Source organism: Pongo pygmaeus, chromosome 18 (assembly GCF_028885625.2).
Source record: "Pongo pygmaeus isolate AG05252 chromosome 18, NHGRI_mPonPyg2-v2.0_pri, whole genome shotgun sequence".
Lineage (NCBI taxonomy): Eukaryota > Metazoa > Chordata > Mammalia > Primates > Hominidae > Pongo > Pongo pygmaeus.
In genome coordinates, this window is record NC_072391.2 from 20,859,272 (window position 1) to 20,879,655 (window position 20,384).

The 20,384-nt window shown below is 44.9% G+C and overlaps 1 protein-coding gene across 5 annotated transcripts in view; it reads right to left on the bottom strand.

Moving 5' to 3' along the window:
• The window catches only part of SMG1 (SMG1 nonsense mediated mRNA decay associated PI3K related kinase), a 114,801-nt gene extending 99,021 nt beyond the window's left edge, over positions 1-15,780 (bottom strand). For 3 of the 5 annotated variants that reach the window (XM_054452962.2, XM_054452961.2, XM_063655200.1), the window contains exon 1: positions 15,026-15,780. In XM_054452962.2, coding sequence (XP_054308937.1) covers positions 15,026-15,114 — 89 coding nt within the window. In that variant the 5' untranslated portion in view covers positions 15,115-15,780. Of the gene's footprint in view, positions 1-949; positions 1,485-15,025 lie in introns of those variants that run through there. The other 2 variants (XM_054452964.2, XM_054452965.2) reach the window with 2 other exon arrangements.
• Between the last annotated feature and the right edge of the window lie 4,604 nt (positions 15,781-20,384).

A 20,384-nucleotide genomic window follows, 5' to 3' on the forward strand; every position in this document is an offset into this window, starting at 1 on the left:
TTTTGTATTTTTAGTAGAGACGGAGTTTCATCAGGTTGGTCAGGCTGGTCTCGAATTCCTGATCTCGGTGATCTGACAGCCTCGGCCTCCCAAAGTGCTGGGATTACAAGTGTAAGCCACCATGCCCGGCCAATTTTTTTTATTTTTTGTAGAAACGAGGTCTCACTATGTTACCCAGGCTGATCTCCAACTCCTGGGCTCAAGTGATCCACCCACCTCCCTGCCTTAGTCTCCCAAAGCACCACCATGCCCGGCCCAAAATCTTGTAATTGCTTAATACCGTATATACATTCTTATAATATGATATTTCCCATCTTTGTTTAGAAGATGCGTGTGGTTCTTCTCCACCCCCTCAAGTGCTTAAAACTATCACATTGGCAGAGTACAACCTTTCAATGTTTCTGGCATCCTCCCTCCTCCCATTAAAAAAAAAAATTAAAATAAAAATATGTATATACACACCCATACACACTACACCAGAGGGAAAAAAGCAATTCATCGTTCAACTGGTGTTCTTATAAGAATCAGTTCTTAAATTCCAACCGTGTAGTTAGCTACAAGCTACCTTTTAACCTACCCTTTCTCTATATACATTCCATTTACATTGTACTTGCCCTCCAATCTATGCAAATAGTCACAAAGATTAGATTATGTTTGCTGGCTTATCATTTCAACTAGTAACAAATTCTTAAGGTGTGAATACAAGATATGGAGAAAAAATGATGATGCAGAGCTATGCTGAAATTTCTTATTGTTCAACTTGAAATAGGTTTACAGCCTAATGGGAGTACACTAGAAAATGTAGAAAGAAGGCAGGCACGGTGGCTCACACCTGTAATCCCAGCACTTTGGGAGGCAGAGGTGAATGGATCACAAGGTCAGGAGTTCAAGACCAGCCTGGCCAACAAGGTGAAACCCCGTCTCTACTAAAAATACAAAAAAAAATTACCTGGGTGTGGTGGCACATGCCTGTAATCCCATCTACTCAGGAGGCTGAGGCAGGATAATCACTTGAACCCGGGTGGCGGAGGCTGCAGTGAGCTGAGATCGCACCATTGCACTCCAGCCTGGTGGACAGAGCGAGACTCCGTCTCAAAAAGAAAAAAAAAGAAAATGTAGAAAGAGAGCCACTCCACTGCAGAGCAATTAATTCTATCTCCACTAATATTTTTCTAAATATTCACTGAAACAGTTTTAAAAATAATTTCCTGAACTTTAACCCTCCCAACGTCTTCAAAAGGCAAAAATTACCCCCTCAGAGGGACACAGCTGGTAGTGCCAATACAAAAGATCTTTGTCTTCCCATTCTTAGTCCACAGCTTTTTTCATGACACCAGCCTCTCCTAAGATAAATATCTGTGAAGGATCAACTTTTTAAAATACACACATTCTAGCTGGGCACGGTGGCTCACATCTGTAATTCCAGAACTTTGGGAGGCTGAGACGGACGTATCACCTGAGGTCAGGAGTTTGAGACCAGCCTGGCCAACATGGTGAAACCCGTCTCTACTAAAAATACAAAAATTAGCCAGGCGTGGTGGCACATGCCTGTAGTCCCAGCTACATGGGAGGCTGAGGCAGGAGAATCGCTTGAACCCGGAAGGTGGAGATTGCAGTGAGCCAAGATGGTGCCAACTGCACTCCAGCCTGGGCAACAGAGCAAGACGCCGTCTCAAAAAAAAAAAAAAAAAAATCTTAAAAATAAAGACGCTTAGAGAGGAATCTAAAACACACTGGTTCTATTTTTAACTTCACCAATGCTAAGACAGCGAGTGGATTTTTTTTTTTTTTGAAAAAGAAAAGGGAACAAATTTCACATAGGAGAATAGTTTTTGAAATCTTTGCACAACAGGGTGGCTATAGTAAATAATGATGTATTTATTTGCAAAGAGAAGACAGAGATAACAATAGCAATAATAATAATGTATTTCAAATAATTAAGAGTAAATTTCAAATGCCTCACCACAAAATATAAGTAAGCAAAGTAAGGCGATAGTATGTTAATTAGCATGATTTAATCATACCACATTACACATATATAAACATTACGTTGTACCCTATGTGTACAATTATGATTTTTGAATTAATATTAGAGTGGGGAGAACAATAATAATTTTTACTTCTTCAGTAAGATTACAATGAAAATGTAGAGAGCACTAGCATTATAGTAACTACACGATAGGCCACTTTAAATAAAAGGCATCTTTTACAAAATTTTTAGTCAATAAATTGATTACCACATACTTACGACCTATTTGCTATTAAGTGTAAGTTAATTTATAATTTTGGTATTTTCAAAAAAGGAACATATTAAAATCCTATCAATATTTCAAATAATGACAGAATTAATCATTTTTAATAGAATCCTCACTCAGGTCCTTCAAAAACAATATAAACTATGACTTAAGGTGGATTCCTTTAAATCTGACTAATGAATAAATGTTAAATCTCAAATTTCATAGTCCCAGTGCTGGAAAACCTATATTTTTATTTTTCTTCACGTTTATACAAAGAACATACGGACAGGCAAGAAATGTAATCAACCTTTGTAGGAAAGAATCCCAGGATTTTTTTCCCTTTCAATTAAATATATATGAATTCTAGGTGATACTGGTGATCATGTCTGGATCTTTTTACTCATCTAACGAGAAAAGAGTCTCATTATACAAAGAGGTTAGTCAAAAAGCCTGAAGATTTCCTCACATAAGTAGGTTTTTCTGTCTGGCAAATCTGAAGAAGTCAACATAGAATTTGTCATTAATGCATTGAATCTGAACTTCCACTATTAAAATCAAATTAGGGCCTGGAAATAAAGTGTTAACACTTCAGGCAAGAAATTCCAGGGTTTGTATCATCCGGAATATAAACCAGGGACACCCTCAAGAGGCTGAAGAGCAAGAGTCATGCACTGCTTCAGAGGATTAAATACTCCAAGATGAAAGTTAAAATTTCAAACACACATATCACACATATACATCTTTTAACATCAGATTGAAATGCTAAAGGGAACAGAGTAAAGGTATGTTTTTAATTAATAAATTTAAATGAGAGAAAACTTTAAATTCAAAGAGCTTCAGTAAAAAAAATAAAAGAAAATGTTAGCAATGTTATCAAATGTGGACGAAAAGCTAATATGTCACTATGTAATCTAAGACATATTCATTAGTGGAGCCTTTTTTCTAGGCTATTAATATATTACATGCCATCCAAAAACAAATATCTAGTAAATATTAACAACTTCTTAACAACCTGTAGGTTCCCAAAGACATATACATGTATGTGCAGTGAGGCCACTGCTAAGCCTTTAATAATATTCTTGTAGACTACTAAAGTTCTCTATGATGATAAAAAGGGTAGTAAAAAAAATCTAGTGTCTCCCCTTAATAAACAAAGAACAAGCATAACTTAGGAAGTTCGGTAACAAAAACAATCTATAATTCTGGTACCAGAAATCCCTCTGAGGCTGGGCGAGGTGGCTTACGCCTGTAATCCCAGCACTTCGGGAAGCCAAGGCAGGGGGGAATCACCTGAGGTTGGGAGATAAAGAACATCCTGGCTAACACGGTGAAACCCTCTCTCTACTAAAAATACAAAAAATTAGCCAGGCGAGTGGCACATGCCTGTAATCCCAGCTACTCAGGAGGCCGAGGCAGGAGAATCACTTGAACCCAGGAGGTAGAGGTTGCGTGAGCCTAGAACGTGCCATTGCACTCCAGCCTGGGCAACAAGAGCAAAACTCCATCTCAAAAAAAAAGCAACAAGTCCCTCTGAAAAAAGTTTTAAATAATAAACGAAAAAAGTCTATAACAGTTTTTTAAATAACTATAAAGTCCTACACATATTATATGAATACCAACATAATAATAACATGAATATGAATATCAACAGGATATCCAATTCCTTTTTTGAAAAGGTCTGAAAATTAATATGAAAGAAGTAATTCAGTATGTTTAGAAATCTGTTGATTCTAGGCCAGGTGTGGTGGCTCATGCCTGTAATCCCAGCACTTTGGGATTTACAAAATGGGATTTCCTCCTCACCTAAGGTCAGGAGTTCAAGATCAGCCTGGCCAAGATGGTGAAACCCCATCTCTACTAAAAACTACAAAAATTAGCCAGGCATGGTGGCAGTCACCTGTCATCCCAGTTACTCAGGAGGCTGAGGTAGCAGAATCACTTGAACCCGGGCAGCAGAGTTTGCAGTGAGCCAAGATCTCACCACTGCACTCCAGCCTGGGTGACAAATAAAATAAAATAAAGAAATCTGTTGATTCTGGAATATTTGCGTTTCATTCCCCAATCAGCAGGCATGCAATTGGCAAGAAGTGTGTTTCCCCAGGCATTCTAATGGGATGCCAGAAGGCTCAACCCAGTGCTTAAATTTTTAGTGATTACATTGCTGAAATAATGTAGACAGATAAAACAGACCCAAGATAAGTCAATGTGTAAAAAGACTCAATATGTGCACAAGGTATTTTTCAAGATGGATAAAACATATGAATCTTAAATTACCATATTCTTTTTTTTTTTTTTTCTGAGACGGAGGTTTTTTTCCTCTTGTTGCCCAGGCTGGAGTGCAATGGCATCATCTCCACTCACTGCAACCTCCGCCTTCCAAGTTCAAGCAATTCTCCTGCCTCAGCCTCCTGAATAGCTGGAACTACAGGCGTGTGCCACCATGCCCAGCTAATTTTTGTATATTTTTTAGTCGAAATGGGGTTTCACCATGTTGGCCAGGATGGTCTTGATCCCTTGACCTCATGATCCGCCCAGCTCGGCCTCCCAAAGTGCTGAGATTACAGGTGTGAGCCACTGCACGCATGGCCAAATTACCAGATTCTTTCTTCTGTAAAAAGATCTGGCCGCTCCAGTCCATTACAATACTGTCTTTTTGAGCCTGCTCAATCAGTTTGTTTAAGCCCTGCCTCAGGCCAACAGGGCTGCCATAAGAGGAACGCTTTCCCCAAAAACACATCCTACAAGAACAGTGTTGTAATCTCTGGAGTTAACACTAAATATAAAAACACAAACTTGCAGGATCTCATTTTCATGTATTTACTTGAGGAAAGACACAAATACAGAGTGTATGCTATTTATTGATGCACTTAGTAGGAAAGAAGGGGATAGCAAAAGTAACAATTTTACCAGATCCATGCACATATACAGGTTGTATTTCACTGGAGATGGCACACATAAAAATTCCAGATAGTGGTAAGGATATGAAAAAAATGTGGCAGGAATGGGTGTGATAGTGAAAAAGTCACTGCATATCTGTACCTTGACTGAGGTCACGGTTACACAGGTGTATACATTTGTCAAAATTTACTGAATTTAAGAACTATACAGGCTGGGCATGGTGGCTCACCCCTGTAATCCCAGCACTTTGGGAGGCCGAGGCAGGTGGATCACCTGAGGTCAGGAGTTCGAGACCAGCCTGGCCAACATGGTGAAACCCCATCTCTACTAAAAGTACAAAAACTAGCCAGGCGTGGTGGCAGGCATCTGTAATCCCAACTACTTGGGAGGCTAAGGCAGGAGAAGCACTTGAACCCGGGAGGCAGAGGTTGCAGCGAGCCGTGATCCCACCATTGCACTCCAGCCTGGGGGATAAGAGCGTGACTTCGTCTCAAAAAAAAAAAGGAAGAAAAAAAAAAAAAACACCACCACCTATACATACATAAATTTTATCTCAAAGAAGCACCACAATAGAATTCAAAAGAGAATTCAATTTAAAAAGGAAAAGTACACTCGATTAATACAAGATGGAAAAGAATAACATTATAAAACCAAGTATCTCTGCATGAGCGAACTCCACAAGAATTTAGTAAGTTATACTCTACATTTAAAAAAAACAAAAACACAGAATAAGGGAGCATTTCCTATACATATGAAACCACAAAATTTCTGTACTCTTTACTGTTAGGCCTCTATACAAGGGGAAGTATGTTTCATTTTATAGTTCCAAAAATAAAATGGGCTCTGAAAAACTTCAAGATAGTCAAAGACAGGTAACCAAAATGACGACATGAAAAGATAACAAACAACAGCTTCTCTGAATCATTAAGGGTGGTCCAATGAAAGGAGCCTCAGGGATTTGTTTTAGGTGATTAGGATACGGAACAAGAGTCAGGTAACAAAGGCAGAAAATCCTAAAGAATTGTAACAATTCAATGTTCCCAAAAGACACCATGGACCACACTCCATTTTATATGACACTTATATGACATTCTATACATGTGTCTAACATGAGGATTGAGCAGATAAAAAGTATCACTTTAGTAATCATTCTCAATCAACGCCAGATAACAAATGAGGGGCTTTTGCTTATGGAAATTCTCATATATTGAGCTGAACATTTTTACCTTTATTTATTTATTTATTTATTTATTTATTTATTTATTTATTTATTGAGACAGAGTTTCGCTCCTGTTGCCCCGGCTGGAGTGCAATGGCCCGATCTCGGCTCACCACAACCTCCATCTCCCTGGTTCAAGTGATTCTCCTGCCTCAGCCTCCCAAGTAGCTGAGATTACAGGCATATGCCCCCACGCCCAGCTAATTTTTGTATTTTTAGTAGACACAGGGTTTCTCCATGTTGGTCAGGCTGGTCTCTCCCGACCTCAGGTGATCCACCCACCTTGGCCTCCCAAAGTGCTGGGATTACAGGTGTGAGCCACCATGCAGCCTTATCTTAATTTAAATTGTTAAACATAAACATAATACTCAGGTCCTTAGCAGCCCCTTCTCTATATTGTTCCAATTAACTGCCGCCCACTGCGATCTCTCTTGCACGTGCGTGCAGGCACTCTAGATGGAGTCTTGCTCTTGTTGCCCAGGCTGGAGTGCAATGGCGCAATCTCAGCTCACCACAACCTCGGCCTCCTAGGTTCCAGCAATTCTCCTGCCTCAGCCTCCCGAGTAGCTGGGAATACAGGCATGCACCACCACACTCGGCTAATTTTGTATTTTTAGTAGAGACGGGGTTTCTCCATGTTGGTCAGGCTAGTCTCGAACTCCCGACCTCAGGAGATCCACCCACCTCAGCCTCCCAAACTGCTGGGATTACAGGCATGAGCCACCACGCCCAGCCCACACACTTTTTCAAGAAGCAACTAGATTTAATCTTCCTAAATTGTGCCACTTTCCCGCAGGTAAAATTTCAATGATTCCCTAAAGTCACTCCAAATACACTTAAACTGGGCCAGGGTGGTGGCTCACGCCTGTAATCCCAGCACTTTGGGAGGCCGAGATGGGTGGATCACCTGAGGTCATGAGTTCAAGACAAGCCTGACCAACATGGTGAAACCCCGTCTCTAGTAAATACAAAAAATTAGCCGGGTGTGGTGGTGCGTGCCTGTAATCCCTAGAGCTACTTGGGAGGCTGAGGAAGGAGAATTGCTTGAACCCGGGAGGCGGAGGTTGCAGTGAGCCAAAATGGCACCATTGTGCTCCAGCCTGGGCAACAAGAGCAAAAACTCCATCTCCAAAAACAAACAAACAAACAAACACTTGAACTATGATTCAAGGCCTACAATAGGCTTCCCAACCCAGTGCTTCAGCTTCACCTCTTATTTGTATTACTCCTCATAAGTACCCAATTCCGACACACACTGACAATTTGCACCTGGCCTTATCCTAGTTTTCTTCTATTTTGGGGGGATTCTCCCCCAAATTCACAGTGAAAATTGTACAGACCAATTCCATCACCCCACTGCTCCATACTTAACTGTATAGCTTTCCCCTCCTCTGACCCTCCAGGTTTTTGTTTTTGTTTTTTTGTTTTTGAAACAGTCTCGCTCTGTCACCCAGACTGGAGTGCAATGGCATGATCTTGGCTCACTGCAACCTTCACCTCCTGGGTTCGAGTGATTCTCCTGCCTCAGCCTCCCAAGTAGCTGGGATTACAGGCGCCCACCACTGCATCCAGCTAATTTTTGTATTTTTAGTAGAGATGGGGTTTCACCATGTTGGCCTGTAACCGCAGCACTTTGGGAGGTCAAGGCAGGCAGATCACCTGAGGTCAGGAGTTCAAGACCAGCCTGGCCAACCTGGCGAAACCCTGTCAATCACGCCACTGCACTCCAGCCTAAGTGACAGAGCAAGACTGTCTCAAAAAAAAAGAAAGAAAGGAAGGAAGGTATACTGAGAATTATATCACAAAATCCACATGCTCTCCCCTTTACAAAGCCCTTTATTTTTATCCCATAATAACTTATAGCCTCCTTGAAGGCAGTGGTTTTACAAGTCATAAAAATCCTGGCCGTGGCCCAGTGCAGTAGCTTATGCCTGTAATCCCAGCACTTTGGGAGGCCAAGACGGGCAGATCACTTGAGGTCAGAAGTTCGAGACCAGCCTGGTCGACATGGTGAAACCCCATCTCTACTAAAAATACAAAAATTAGCCAGGGGTAGTGGCGCATGCCTGTAATCCCAGCTACTCGGGAGGCTGAGGTAGGAGAATCGCTTGAACCCAGGAGGCTGAGGTTGCAGTGAGCCAAGATTGTACCAGTGCATTTCAGCCTGGGCAACACAGTGAGACCCCATCTCAAAAAAAAAATTTATGGCCGGGCACAGTGGCTCACGCCTGTAATCCCAGCACTTTGGGAGGCCAAGGCGGGCAGATCACGAGGTCAGGAGATCGAGACCATCCTGGCTAACACGGTGAAACCCCATCTCTACTAAAAATACAAAAAATTAGCCAGGCGTGGTGGCAGGCACCTGCAATCCCAGCTACTCGGGAAGCTGAGGCAGGAGAATGGCGTGAACCTGGGAGGCGGAGCTGGCAGTGAGTGGAGATTGTGCCACTGCACTCGAGCCTGGGCGACAGAGCAACACTCCGTCTCAAAAAAAAAAAAATTTTTATATATATATATACACACACACACACACACACACACATCTCCCTAGAAGCATCAATATTTACTGAATTAGAGTATTTCATTACCTGTTATAAAAAACAAACAAAAAAAAAAACCTTCCATTATACTAATTTATAAAGGAATCAAAACAAAAGGGGTTGGGGGGTCCAGGCACGGTGTCTCACTCCTGTAATCCCAGCACTTTGAGAAGCTGAGGTGGGAACCTGAGGTCAGGAGTTCGAGACCAGCCTGGCCAACATGGCGAAACCCTGTCTCTAATACAAAAATTAGCCGGGCCTGGTGACTTGCGCCTGTAGTCCCAGCTACTCGGGAGGCTGAGGCACGTGAATCACTTGAACCCAGGAGGTGGAAGTTGTACTGAGCCAAGATTGTGCCACTGCACTCCAGCCTGGGAGACAGAGTGAAACTATGTCTTTTAAAAAAAAGGCCGGGTACAGTGGCACACACCTGTAATCCCAGCACTTTGGGAGGCTGAGGCAGGTGGATCACCTGAGGTCAGGAGTTCACGATCAGCCTAACATGGTGAAACCCCGTCTCTACTAAATATTAAAAAATTAGCCGGGTGTGGTGGCACATGCCTGTAATCTGATCTACTTGGGAGGCTGAGACAGGAAAATCGCTTGTACCTGGGAGGCGGAGGTTGCAGTGAGCCAAGATTGCACCCTTGCACTCCAGCCTGTACAACAAGAGCAAACTCCGTCTCAAAAAAAAAAAAAAAAAAAAAGTTGGGGTGAGGGGAAGGTTCAACTTAAAGATACAATTACTAAGCGTTTCATAAGGAATGACCTATTTCATAATGGAGTAGGAGTTTGACACCAGCATGGGCAACATGGGGAGGCCCCATCTCTACAAAAAAATAAAAATAAAAAATCAGCATGCCAAGCATGGTGGGTCACACCTGTAATCCCGGCACTTTGGGAGGCCAAGGAGGAAGGATCACTTGAGCCTAGCTATTCAAGACCAGCCCAGGCAGCATGGTAAAACCCCATCTCTACAAAAAACAAAAACAAAAAAAGTAGCTGGGGGTGGTGACATGCACCTGTGGTCCCAGCTATTGGGAGGGTGAGGTAGGAGGACTTATTGAGCCTGGGAGGTGGAGGCTGCAGTGAGCTGAGATGGTTCCACTGCACTCCAACCTGAGCAATGGAGTGAGACTCTGTTTCAGAAAAAGAGAGGAGGCCAGGCGTAGTGGCTCACGCCTGTAATCCCAGCACTTTGGGAGGCCGAAGTGGGTGGATCACCTGAGGTCAGCAGTTCAAGACCAGCCTGGCCAACATGGTGAAATCCCATCTCCACTAAAAACACAAAAATTAGCTAGGCATAGTGGCATGCACCTGTATTCCCAGCTACTTGGGAGGCTGAGACAGGAGAATCACTTGAACCAGGAGGTGGAGGTTGCAAGTGAGCTGAGATTGTGCCACTATACTCCAGCCTGGGCAACAAAGTAAAACCCTGTCTCAAAAAAAAAAAAAAAAAAAAAAGACAGAGAGAGAGGAAAAATAAATAAATTAGCCAGGTGTGGTGGTATGCACCTGTGGTCCCAGCTACTCAGGAGGCTAAGGCGGGAGGATTCCCAGAGCCCAGGAAGTCAAGGCTGCAGTGAGCAGTGATTGCACCACTGCACTCCAGCCTGGGCAACAGAGAAAGAGCATATCTCAAAAAATAGGAAAGAAAAGAAAAGAAAAACATAAAAACAAATGTTCATTTTATTTTTTATTTTTTAGTTTATTATGGCTGTTTTACTCTCCCCCAAGTAAAACAGCCATACACAATTTGCTGAAATTTTCCTTAGTGTACCTTGAAATCTGTGGAACAGAACTGGCAATCACTGAATTCTATTTGACTCTAGTTCCATTTAATATTAGACTGGTGTGAAAGTAATTGCGGTTTTTTCCAAAACTTAGTACAGACTGATAAAAGGCTGAATAGACAACTCTGGTTTCAAAAATCCAGCTTCTCACAACATCAGACATACTAGTATATAGCTTTTCTAATTTCACAACACATTTCCATTTTTTGGTCTTTCACAATAGAGAAGATGTGTGTACTTTTGAATACTTTGATCTGTCTACAACCTACCGAAATTGGAAGGTGTTTTTATTATACAGTTTCATCCTTTTAGAAGTATAGAAAGATCCTAAGTTTGGGCACAGTAAGATACTCAATATAGATCCACTACTAAACAAGTAACACCAATTACACAATTAATGTCCTAACACCCCGAGTGGAGAAGTAAAATCTACTTGTTTTCTGATGACTTGAATGCCTTCTCTTCTTTGTTGAATTAATCAATCTGCTTGACTCCAATGTCAAATTAATCAATGTCACTTTAGAATATTAAAATGTACAATTATGAATTACACATTTAATTTTAAAACACATCATTCTGATCTCTATCTTGATTGATACTAGAAGATTATCTTCCAAACTAAGGTGGAAAAAATGACAGACTTTAGCTATTGGCAATGATAGGTCATTTTTTTAGGGAAGAGGAGTAAAGAGGGCAACCTCCATAGGTCAGATATCCCTTTGTTCTAAGAAGCCATCACCCCTGTTTCTTCATATGAAAAAAACCAGAGGCATCCAGTGGTTCCCAAAACCTTCTCAACTTTACGCTTGAGGAACCCACAGATTTCAAATAATACAACTTACCTAAGACCACTCATTTGTTTAACCCTTTTTTTTTTTTTTTTTTTTTGGGAGAAGGAGTCTTGCTCTGTTGCCCAGGCTGGAGTGCAGTGGTGTGATGTCACTCACTACAACCTCCGCCTCTCAGGTTCAAGTGATTCTCCTGCCTCAGCCTCCCAAGTAACTGGGATTACAGGCATGCACCACCACATCCCGCTAATTTTTTTTTTTTTTTAGTAGAGACGGGGTTTCACCATGTTGGTTGGCCAGGCTGGTCTCGAACTCCTGACTTCAGGTGATCCACCCACCTCAGCCTCCCAAAGTGCTGGGATTACAGGCGTGAGCCACTGCCCCCAGCCTGCTTAACCTTTCTTAAATGTCGGGTGTGGTGGCTCACACCTGTAATCTCAACACTTTGGGAGGCTCAAGGTGGGCCGATTGCTTGAGTTCAGGGGTTCAAGACCAGCCTGGGCAACGTGGTGAAAACCCCATCTCTACAAAAAATACAAAAATGAGCCGGGCTGGTGGCAAGCGCCTGGAGCCCCAGCTACTTGTGGATGCTGAGGCAGGAGGCTTGAGCCTGGGAGGTCGAGACTGCAGTAAGCCAAGTATTTGTGCCGCTGCACTCCAGCCTGGGTGACACAGCAAGACCCTGTCTCAAAAAAATTTATAGAAGAGTTGACTGAGAGCACAGTGAATGAAAAGGAAGACTATAAGCCAGTGCCATATAAATGCTTACTATTGGAGGTATGCTTCTATGGAACACGGGTTTGCTCTCTTGCCATATGACATTCACGTATTCAGCCACCTGGAACACTTCCTGTCAGTATGTGTGAAGTATCATGTGTGGTCAAAATTGACTCAACAGTCATTTTCCACACCAACTGGCAAACTAACACTAAAAGAAATCAACAAGTGTTGCTTTTTCAAAAGCCTAAATCGGCTGAGTGCGGTGACTTACACCTGTAATCCCAGCACTTTGGAAGGCGAAAGCAGGCGGATCACCTGAGTCAGGAGTCCAAGAACAGGCTGGCCAACATGGTGGAATCCCATCTCTACTAAAAATACAAAAATTAGCTGAACGCCTGTAATCCCAGCTACTCAGGAGGCTGAGGCAGGAGAATTTTTCCTTGAAACCGGGAGGCAGAGGCTGCAGTGAGTCGAGATTACACCACTGCACTCCAGCCTGGGAGACAGAGCAAGACTCCATCTCAGGAAGAAAAAAAAAAGCCTACATCAAGGAAAACAGAACCAAAACACCAGGGACAAAATGGTACATAAGAGGCAAAAAAAAATTTAATCAAAAGTATTCTGATGAACCATAATAAATGTGCCTGCATCTGAAGATGTTCTAAACCTTCATTTAAGCAAGAAGCAAGATCAAGATCCGATCTGTCAGTTACCTGGAGTCTGTCATCTTTCTGAATAGGGGACAGAATCACCTCAAATTTAACTAACAAAAATTTATGACTTGGCAAACATCCCACGTATTTTTATTGACTAACAAATCAGCTATGACAATCTTAGGAACAAATCAAGTTATGCTGTGGGGTATGTCCACACTTCCCTGTTCCCTCTACAACAGGAGAAAACCAAATCTTTCCAACATCCTAACAAACTGTTACTCCCTGTAACCAAACGTATCACAGTATCGTCTACCAAGGCGTTACATCCTGAAACTTTCTTACAAACAGCACAGCTTCAAAGAAACCTTGTAAGCTTTCTTGTAAGCTCCTCCCTTCCCCCATCGCCCCTCCCCAGAGCCAAGAAATAAAGCACTTGAAAGAAACAACATGGATAATATTTATTAATAGCTCACGTACATATTCCATAACTACATAAGCCATTTGGCTTCATACCTGTCAGCAATGAAGTCAGGTGGCCCTAGCACGTGGCTGCGACTCTTCTCTATTTATTTAGAACTACAAACCACAATTTACACTTTTCCAAAAGCTGTAGACTATTTGGGAAGGGCACTTTATTCTTCTAAAAGTTTACTAAATTCTCTTATATACTTACACTGACCACAATACTGAAAAATAATAGAAAATCCATTGTCATTTATTTACCACCTAATTTGTTAGATGCCAGAAAATCAAATTTCACACATTTCAATAAAAAGGCAAAACTAAGCATGTCAATCATAGAAAAAAAATACTTAATCAACTAATTTTATTTAAAGCACTCACAAACTCTTAAGTGGTACAAGACAAGTCAACGCTATGTTTATCGAACAATATTTTTTTTTATGACTAAACATCTCAATTCTGGACTCAGGCACTAATTATTAAAGTCATCTAGTTATATACACCAATTCTCAGATACAGTATTTGGAAAGGTATATTAAACAGACTAAGATGTGTACCACCCACTAGCCAAAGATAATTTTATTGATTTCTCTAACGAGTCTTCAAATGTTACATTCTAACATCTTAGCAAATTATTTCCAAATACTACTGGAATTACATGTAACTATCAGGAAACAAAAGGGCTTCCCCACAACTTGTGCGTTCTACATTATTCGGCCAGTTTCTGGACAATTATAATACAATTGTGCTCCAAAGTAGGAGAGTTCCATGAATCAATTACCCCTAAAATATATTTCTGTACATTTAAGGAGTTCTAAGCATTGGGTTAAATTCCAAACAGACTCTGAATACAAGCATTTATTAAGAGAGGTTAGAATAAATCAGTCCTAAATTAGGCACAGCTGGCCCCCATTGATCAAAAAGACAGGAAATTACATTTATTTAAAAAGTTAATGTTCCTAATATATTCAAATCTAACTACGCCCCAAAACGGTCTGAGATCAAATCCTCCATAAAAGAGGAAATTCTCTAGACTTCTAAGTGGGTGCCCAAAGAGTTCACTCAAGTGTCCAGGTATGAATTACGATTCACCAGAGTAACCGGCCTTGCACTTAGGGAAAACTTCCATAGCCCAAGACCAGAGTGGGTCGATCCCATCAACAGTCACACAATCTCATCTCATGCTCCACTAATGAATGTTCTGCCTAAAGTCAGAGCAATGCCTTAGCTGGAGTTTTGTTTTGGTTTTTTCAATATTAACACGTGGGGGTCACAGAAAGGAAGAGAGGTTAGAAGATCTCTCACGTGGCGGCTGAAAGAGTGGGGAACCCAGAATGTGAATGAGTAACAGGGAGGGTCCTGGACTCTCAGGATCTCCCAACTCGGGGTCAGTGGGAGGCGGTAACTGGAATGCCCTCCCCCACCCCCGCCTCTTTCTCACCTCCTGGTCCCGACCCTAGGCCAGTGCCACCGCCGGGAGCCCCGGGTCTCGGCTCCAGCCCCGGGCTGAACAAGCAGGGAGGGGAGGCACTTAGGCCTCGCCTCCCCGCGGCCTTCCTCCCCCAGCCGGGGCGGAGGAGACCCAGGAAGCCGCGCCCGGCTCCGGGGGGTGGAGGGCCTAGGCCGCGCCTCCCAGCCCCGCGGCCCTAGGCCTCGGCCCGCCCGAGGCGGAGCCCGGGAGGTCGGGGCGGGGTCCCGGGCCGGTCACCCACCTGGGTTGCCAGTCATTCCAGCTCCGCGGATACTTGGTGCCGCCGCCGCCGCCGCTGCTCAGCCGAGACCCCGGGGCTCTGCGGCTCATTACCTTCCCCGACACGACATGGCCAAGCGCCGCCGCCCAAAGAAGCGCGAGTCGCCGCCCGAACCGGCCGCCGCCGACACCCCGCTCCGGCCCGGGGCTGAGGAGGAAGCCGAGAAGAAGCAGGAGGAGGAGGAGGAGGAGGCGGAGGGCGGGGGAAGAAGACGGCCGTTCCGGGTTCCGCCTGAGCCCGCAGCGCAGGACGAGGAGGCGGGAGCGGCGCGGTGAGAGAGAGGCGGATGAAGGGGAGGCGACGTCTCTTCCAGGGCCGTGCGCGGCCCACGACGCCGGGGCCCCGGAGGACGAGGACGACGAGGAGCAGGCGGTGGCGGCAGCCCCTCACGCTCACACGGCCACTGCTTCCCCGCCTCCCGGCTCCGCCCGCCGCGCCGCCGCTGTCGCACGGCATGCTGGGAGCGAGGGGCGGGGTCGGCGCCCGCCGGGCCTGGGGAGAGAGGCGGGTCCTGTCGGCGGGGCGGGGCCGAGAGAGGCGGGGTCGATAGCAGGCCGTCCCGCCCCCCACGTCCCCAGGCTCTTGGACGGCAAAGAGGTCTAGGCGTAGCGGTGACGAATCCTAAGACAGGGGATCTCCACTGCCGCGGCCACACACTTTTCTCCCAAACGCTTCCCGGAAAGCACCGGACCCCCGAGGGCTGGGCAGTCAGGTGTAAACAGGCGTCCAATCAAGGACCTGCGGTGTAGGGTGGGGGGGGGGCTGGTGCGCGCGCACACAGGCGTGCCCTTGGATTCACGTGCGCCAGTTTTCCCACTTTCTACGGGGCAGGATGGAAAGTGAAAATAGTAAGATCGAGAGGTGGATATCCACCTTCCCAACCTCCACCTGAAATGTGCCCATCGAGTCCTGGCACATTTTACCATTTCTTCACAATGAAAAAAACTAAACGATGGATGGGAAGGGAGTACCCACGACCACCAAACCCTGTCCTCTGCAATGTGAAATGTGCTTTGAAGTCCTCTCACCCTGAGGCTTGCCCGCCTTCTGCTAGTGAAAGAAGCTGGGGGCTAGGCGGGGTGGATCACGCCTGTAATCGCAGCACTTTGGGAGGCCGAGATGGGCGGATCATCTGAGGTGAGGAGTTCCAGACCAGCCTGGCCAACATGGAGAAACCCCCCTCTACTAAAAATACAAAAATTAGCCGGGCATGGTGGAGGGCGCCTGTAATCCCAGCTACTTGGGAGGCTGAGGCAGGGGAATCGCTTGAACCCAGTAGGCCGAGGTTGCAGTGAGCCGAGATCAGACCATTGCAGTCCAGCCTGCACAACAAGAGTGAAACTCTGTCTCAAAAAAATAAAAGAAGAGAGAGAGAGAGAAAGGAGGGAGGGAAGAAAAAGGACGGAAGGAAAGGAGGGAGGGAGAGAGGAAGGAAGGAAGGAAAGGAGGGAGGGAGGGAGGAAAGAAGGAAAGGAAAAAAGAAAGAGAGAAGGCCGGGCGCGGTGGATCACGCCTGTAATCCCAGCACTTTGGGAGGCCGAGGCGGGCGGATCACGAGGTCAGGAGATTGAGACCATCCTGGCTAACACGGTGAAACCCCGTCTCTACTAAAAATACAAAAAATTAGCCGGGCGTGGTGGCGGGCGCCTGTAGTCCCAGCTACTCCGGAGGCTGAGGCAGGAGAATGGCGTGAACCCGGGAGGCGGAGCTTGCAGTGAGCAGAGATCGCTCCACTGCACTCCAGCCAGGGCGACAGAGCAAGACTCCGTCTCAAAAAAAAAAGCATCTGGGTAGAGGAGACGTATCTGACCGTCTACCCCAAGACATGCCCCATGCCCCAGGGAAAAAATTCCCTAAAGCATCTGATGCATAACGTGAATGCATACACATTTTTTAAAAGGTAGGCCAGGATGCTCCTTAAACAAGTGTCTAAACCTTATCTGCATAAGGAGTCTTAACCTATCATTTTATGTTGCAAAGAAAACGTCTTTATATATCGCTTGTGCAATTAAAAATTGTTACCAAAAGTACTTGAAGATTACGAGGAGTTGACACCTCAACACACATGCATATCCCCTCCACCTTGGGCTCCTTGCTTATGGCCACCAATCCTAAGGGAGGATCCTGCCAGTTCTAAATGATGGGGACTACAAAAAATACAAAAATTAGCCGGTGTGGTAGCGCGTGCCTGTGGTCCCAGGAACTCAGGAGGGTGAGTTGAGTCCAGCGGGTGGAGGCTGCAGTGACCTATGATCCCGCCACTGCACACCAGCCTGGGCTGCGGAGGGTAGGGAGGGAGGGAGGGAGGAGGAGAAAGAGAAAAGGCAGGGCACCATGGATGGCTGACTCCTGTAATCCCAGCACTTTGGGAGGCCGAGGTGGGTAGATCACTTGAGGTCGGGAGACCAGCCTGACAAACATGGTAAAACCCTGTCTCTACAAAAAAATACAAAAATTAGCCAGGCATGGTGGCGCACACCTGTAGTCCCAGCTATTCGGGGAAGCTGAGGCATGAGGATTGCTTGAACCCGGGAGCCAGAGGTTGCAGTGAGCCGAGATCATGCCACTGAACTCCAGCCTGGGTGACAGAGCAAGACTGTCTCAAAAAAATATATATATATCATTTAGGTGAAGTGATTCATGCCTGTAATTCCAGTGATGGGAGGCTGAGACTGGAAGATCCTTGAGCCTGTGAGTTATAGGCCAGCCTGAGCAACATAGTGAGACCCCCATCTCTACAAAAAAAGTATTAAATTTTTTTTTTTCAGACGGAGTTTCATTCTTGTGGCCCAGGCTGGAGTGCAATGGTGCGATCTCAGCTCACTGCAACCTCTGCCTTCCAGGTTCAAGCGAGTCTCCTGCCTCAGCCTCCCAAGTAGCTAAGATTACAGGCACATGCCACGATGCCCAGCTAATTTTGTATAAAAATTTAAAAATTTTTTAAATTAGACAAGTTAGAAATTGCTTGAGCAACTGGACACAATCTCTGGTACTACCTTTCTTTTTCTTTTTTTTTTAAATTTTATTATTATTATTTTTTGAGATGGAGTCTCGCTCTGTTGCCCAGTCTGGAGTGCAGTGGCGAAATCTCAGCTCACTGCAAGCTCTGCCTCCCGGGTTCAAGCCATTCTCCCGCCTCAGCCTCCCAAGTAGCTGGGATTACAGGCACCCGCCACCAAGCCTGGCTAATTTTGTTTTTTGTATTTTTAGTGGAGACGGGGTTTCACCGTGTTAGCCAGGATGGTCTCAATCTCCTGACCTCGTGATCCGCCCGCCTCGGCCTCCCAAAGTGCTGGGATTACAGGCGTGAGCCACCGCGCCTGGCCCTCTTTTTCTTTATTGGTCAAAATGTTATCCAACTAGGCATATGGATGTGGAGGCATGCCTGTGATCCCAATTACTTGGGAGGCTGAGGTGGAAGAATCGCTTGAGCCCACGAGTTTCAGGCTGTGGTGAGCCATAATGGTGCCTCTGCACTCCAGCCTGGGCAACAGGATGAGACCGTTTCTTAAGGGGACGGAAAAAATCACTCTGGCTGTGGCAGATTTCCTTAGGATAGATTCCGAGAAGTGGAGTTATTGGGGAAAAGGCTGTTAGTGATTTTAAGTCTTTGGATACAGACTGTTAAGTTGCTTTCCAGGAAGTTTCTGCCAATGATACTCTGACACTTTCTGTGTCCACCCTTTGTCAACACTGAGTGTTTCTGAGGCTTAATTATTTCTATGGGAGAAGTTAAAAAAAAAAAGACAACAAAGAAATTGCTTCAGGTGGGGCATGGTGGCTCACGCCTGTAATCCCAGCACTTTGGGAGGCTGAGGTGAGAGAATCACTTAAGCCTAGGAGGTGGAGGTTGCAGTGAGCCTAGATCGTGACACTACACTCCAGCCTGGGCGACAGAGTGAGACTCCATTTCAATAAAATAAATCAAATGAGTCAAACGTGAGCAACTCTCATAACTTCCAACATTTTTTTCTTCTTCCTTTTGGTGGTTCTGCTTCTCTGGTTCCATTAGGATTTCCCTACTCCATTTCAGTCATGGGAACCAAGTTTCTGTTCCTGAAACACACCAAGCCTTTCTGGCCTCTGGATTTTTGTACTTGCTGTTCCCGCCATCTGGAATGCCTTCCCTGCATTTGTTCCCATCCGGCTTGGGACTAGCAAAGTGACAGGTGATGGAGTTGCTGAGGGTGCAAAATTTAAGGAGGCACCTACTCCCAGGGTCATGCAAAAGCCAACTTTGCATTTGCACAATCCTGGGAGTGAGTCCCTCCTTAAATTTGAGGCTCTACTGTAATCCCAGCTACTCAGGAGGCTGGGGCAGGAGAATTGCTTGAACCTGGGAGGCAGAGGTTGCAGTGGGCCGAGATCCTGCCATTGTACTCCAGCCTGGGCAACAGGGCGAGAATCCTTCTAAAAAAAAAAAAAAAAAAAAAGAGGCTCTAGGCACTACATTTGCATTTGCCCTACTCTGGCCCCTGCCCTGATTTTCCTGGCCTGTCTCATCTCCAGACAGGTTTGCTTTGACCTCCCTGCCCGTAAAAGCTGGCCAGTGCCCTTTCCAGGTACTCTGTCACACACCCTATTTCTTGGCTTGGTAGTACCCAGCACCATCTGCAAGTATTGGGTTTCTTTGCACATTTAGCATCTGTCCAACCCTTAGGATATCAGCTTTGCAAGAGCAAAGGTCACATCTATCTCAGCCCTACCTCCTCTATACTCAGCACACAGCAGAGCACCTGACCATAGGAAGCACTCAAGAAACAGGAGGAATGAAATGGAAATTATCTAAAATAAGGATCAAGATTGATACAGAAGTATTCATCTCAATTTTACTTATTAATAGCAAAACAAAAACAAAACACCTGGAAATTATACCAATGCTCAACAATAGGAAACTGATTAGGATGCAGTACATTCAGAGCTGAAATTTTCTGCAGCCATTACAAATTACATTTGTGAAGATTTTTTTTTTTTTTTTTTTTTTTTTGAGACGGAGTTTTGCTCTTGTTGCCCAGGCTGGAGGGCAATGTCTCGATCTCAGCTCACTGCAACCTCCGCCTCCTGGGTTCAAGTGATTCTCCTGCATCAGCCTCCTGAGGAGCTAGAATTACAGGCATGTGCCACCACGCTCGGCTAATTTTTGTATTTTTAGTAGACATGGGGGTTTCTCCATGTTGGTCAGGCTGGTCTTGAACTCTCAACCTCAGGTGATCCGCCCGCCTCGGCCTCCCAAAGTGCTGGGATTATAGGCATAAGCCACTGCACCCGGCCAAGAATTTTTAATGACATTGGAAAAGTATTATGTTAACATGCTAAACAA